The 3,771-nt window shown below is 64.6% G+C and overlaps 2 protein-coding genes across 3 annotated transcripts in view; both read right to left on the bottom strand.

The window, feature by feature from the left end:
- CHLRE_08g365141v5 (uncharacterized protein) overlaps positions 1-1,222 on the bottom strand; it is a 1,842-nt gene extending 620 nt beyond the window's left edge. The window contains exons 1-2 of one of the 2 annotated variants that reach the window (XM_043064907.1): positions 807-1,222; positions 68-655 (exon numbers count right to left, since the gene is read on the bottom strand). In XM_043064907.1, coding sequence (XP_042921914.1) covers positions 68-655; positions 807-891 — 673 coding nt within the window. In that variant the 5' untranslated portion in view covers positions 892-1,222. The remainder of the gene's footprint in view (positions 1-67; positions 656-806) is intronic. The other variant, XM_043064908.1, reaches the window with a different exon arrangement.
- The window catches only part of CHLRE_08g365103v5 (uncharacterized protein), a 3,432-nt gene continuing 831 nt past the window's right edge, over positions 1,171-3,771 (bottom strand). The window contains exon 3 of the mRNA XM_043064906.1: positions 1,171-3,757. Coding sequence (XP_042921913.1) covers positions 2,477-3,757 — 1,281 coding nt within the window. The 3' untranslated portion in view covers positions 1,171-2,476. The remainder of the gene's footprint in view (positions 3,758-3,771) is intronic.

Below are 3,771 nucleotides of genomic sequence, written 5' to 3'. Positions count from 1 at the left end.
ATCACATCTGCAGTAGACGACGGCTGATGCTGCTGAGCGCTTCGACGAGCCTGTGGCAGCTTGGCACCTGGGCCCAGCACCAGCTCAAGCTTGGCGGAGCGAAGCCCAGCCACGGTGGCGTCATCGGCGGGCGTCACGCGCTTGAGCGCAAGCAGGCTCAGGCCAGCGCCGGGCAGCAGCGCAGACAGCTCCGACGCAGACCACACATGCTCCGCAGCGCCGCTCTGCTCCAGCGCGGCGCGGCGGCGGCCGCTGGACGCGCCGCCCTTGGTCACGCGCGTCACGTACACGTTGGCGGGGTCGATGTTGAGGGCGGTGGCGGTGAGCTGGATGAAGGCGGCAATGAAGGCATCCACAGACGCCTGGCTGGTCACATCCAGGTCGGCCACGATGGTGGCGTTAGCAGAGAAGCCAGCCACGTAGTGCTCCGCCTCAAGCGCAAGGCCGGGAGGCAGCGGGGGAGAGGGGGAGGGAGGCGCGGGAGGCGACGGGCTGGGGCTGGGAGGGGCGGGCGACGGTGGGTACACGCCCGACGCCAGCACACGGCGCATGGCCTCGCTGTCGGCGTTCATGTGCGCCAGCGCCGACACCACGGACTCCAGCTCCTGCTGCTGATCGGCAGAGGAGGCGGAGGCGTCTGACACAGAGGCGGAGTCTGCGGGAACAGGCGGCAGGGAGGAGGGGAGGAAGGGGTGAGGCGCGCGAGAGGAGGGGAACGCAACGGAAAGAACCCATTGCGAGTGCGCCTTGGTCCGATATAAGGCGCTGCTTACATCCTCCCTCCCATGTATCTATGCCGCGCTTACCATCTAGCGCTAGCTTCGCCATGCGAGCGCTGAACACGCCGCCCACAAAGCAGCTCGCCACCAAAAGCAGCGCCAAGGCGCCCATCGTGGGGCGACTTGCTGAAGAGCGAGCCATATGGGCTGGCTCCTTAGATGTATGAGCTTATGGTTATAGGACAGGCTCAGCCGGCTGTCGAGAGACGCAGGCCCAAGTCGGCAGGTAGGACAAGAGTGTTTTCGCGCGAGACGTAGCTCGAGTGGTGTTTCTTGCACTGTGTGTGATGTCGTTGACTTGGATGTATCGGCCTGTGTCTGGAGTATGTTTGTATAACTGCAGAGCGGCGCTGGCGGGCCTGGAAACCTGCTGGCGCGCGATGTACGGCAGCTTCGGTTGCGCGCCTATTGCATTTCAGCCGCGGCGTTTGCCTGGCCAGAGGCATCACATGGTATGTGTATGATACTCAGTATACGTATGACTATCCAGCAGCACCTTGGGCCACAGGAACTCAGAGCCCGTTGCACGCATGCTGGACCATGTCCGACCCGCGTGCCGCCCTGCTCGCAGGCTGACCATGCAACTGGCTGTTGTCAGTCCAGCCTCACCCATGGACGCTATGCATCTATAGCTTGCATGCACAAACACCACACTGGAAGGGCACAAAGGGGCTGAGCGCGGGGTGAGGTTCCGGGCATCGGAGGTGCCTCGCAGTCTCGCACGGACAGGCCTCGCAGGCCGCGGCCCCTGGCGCAAGGGATGTTGTCATGGCTCACCGCCCGCTCTGTTTACGTTCCCCTGCACAGACGCTACGTCAGGGTTTGCTGCCATTCACATCATGTGCTTTGTGGTGCCATAAGCCCATAACTGCGATACGCCCGGACACACCTGTGACATGCTGAGCATGTACTGACACCCGTCGAATGTCGTGGCATTTGACGCACAGCCTAGATCGGCCCTCGATTTTCAGCCACGTTCCATCCCAACATCCCAGGATTGCGGTGTACGGTGCGCTGCAGACCCGACCCAGATTGCACGCCGGCACTCAGATTTTCGGCTGCGGTGGCGAGAGCGGTGGCGGCTGAGGCATGGAGCGGACAGCAAGCTTCATCTTGTAGTGGATTACACAAAGCGTAGACCGGTTCACTGCGGTCCTTGCTTGTGGGACCTGAGGGCCGTGCCCTCAATCATAGCATTCACGCATTGCGGCGCAGCCACGAGGTGTCGTGCTGGTGGCCACATCCCTTCCCCAACGCCCCCTGTAAGGTCAATCACACGGACCTAAGCTTTTTGCTGCTATGCATGCACCTGTTCAGCGCTGCTGCACCACACGAATTGCGTGCTGCGTTCTAGGGCCAGCTCTATGTGCTAGAGGCCAATCATGATCCACACCAATCAATCAATAACACCACCGTTGTCACCGTTTCCCAGCCAGCAGGGTCCGTACTAAGCTAGTGTGCCCCAGTGCGGGGCCGCAAGAATATGCATGATTAGGTCCTGGTATTACTAAGCCACCGCCGCCACCGCCGTAAGAATCAAGGAATGCCATAAGCTAGGTTGTCCGTACATGAATTGCATGCATCACTTGGATTGGGTTCGTGTTGTCCGCGTTTACCAATGCTCTCATGCAAGCCGCCAACATGCTTCACTACCACTCAGCCACTCAGCCAGCAGCTACCCTGCCTACGCCAGCTCCCTACATGCCGTCGTACGCGGCGGGGTTGGCCGGGTACAGCACGCGGCCGCTGAAGCGCACCGACGAAATGAAGGTGGGCTTGGCGCCCTTGGCCTGCGCCTTGACGGTGATGCGGATGCCGCCCACGGCCGTGCGGCGCAGGCGCGGCGGTAGCTCCGACTGGCTGCCGCGAGGAGCCACGCTCTCCGAGCTGCCCGAGCGGTCGGAAGGCACGCTGATCACCAGGTCGCCGCCGCAGGGCGTGCTGTCAGACGCGGCCGAGTACACGGGCTGGCCCTTGGGGCCGGACACAGGCGCCACGCCGGGCAGCTCAGGGATGGGCGTGGCGGGCCACGGCAGCAGCTCCACAGACAGCACGCCGGGGTTCTGCAGCTGCGTGATGGTGATGCTGTCCAGCTGCATGGGCTCGCGGAAGTACAGAGGCAGCGTCGTCGTGGTCTGCGTGGCGTTGGACGGCACAGCCCAGGCGCGCGGGCAGCCGCCACACACGCCCACCGTGGCAGTGCACTGGCGGCGCGCGCTCCAGAACACCAGGTTCAGCGGGCTGCGCGGCTTGCGGTAGCTGCGGAAGCTGGCGTCGTTGTACCACACCACGGGCTTGCTGCTATCGCCCGACAGAGTGCCCTGGGCGGGCATGCGGCTGACGCGGACCGACGTGACGCGCGCAGGCGGGCTGGGCGAGGGAGGCGACGGCGGAGGCGAGGGAGGCGGAGAGGGGGCCTCGTTCACCCAAGAAGCGTTCAGGGCGGATGTCAGGACAGCCACGTTCAGCGGAGGAGGACGGGGAGGGCGAGGAGGAGGAGACGGAGGCGAAACAGGAGCGGTGGGAGGAGCAGACACGCCGGGAGGCAGCGGGGGGCTGGGCGGCGGCGAGGGAGGCAGCGCCACCTCCACCAGCGTCACGACCGTGAAGTCGACGATCACATCTGCAGTAGACGACGGCTGATGCTGCTGAGCGCTTCGACGAGCCTGCTGCAGCTTGGCACCTGGGCCCAGCACCAGCTCAAGCTTGGCGGAGCGAAGCCCAGCCACGGTGGCGTCGTCGGCGGGCGTCACGCGCTTGAGCGCAAGCAGGCTCAGGCCAGCGCCGGGCAGCAGCGCAGACAGCTCCGACGCAGACCACACATGCTCCGCAGCGCCGCTCTGCTCCAGCGCGGCGCGGCGGCGGCCGCTGGACGCGCCGCCCTTGGTCACGCGCGTCACGTACACGTTGGCGGGGTCGATGTTGAGGGCGGTGGCGGTGAGCTGGATGAAGGCGGCAATGAAGGCATCCACAGACGCCTGGCTGGTCACAT

This window comes from Chlamydomonas reinhardtii, chromosome 8 (genome assembly GCF_000002595.2).
Source record: "Chlamydomonas reinhardtii strain CC-503 cw92 mt+ chromosome 8, whole genome shotgun sequence".
Taxonomy (NCBI): domain Eukaryota; kingdom Viridiplantae; phylum Chlorophyta; class Chlorophyceae; order Chlamydomonadales; family Chlamydomonadaceae; genus Chlamydomonas; species Chlamydomonas reinhardtii.
Note: the sequence above shows the minus strand (reverse complement) of the source record. Positions and strands in the feature narration are given on the sequence as shown.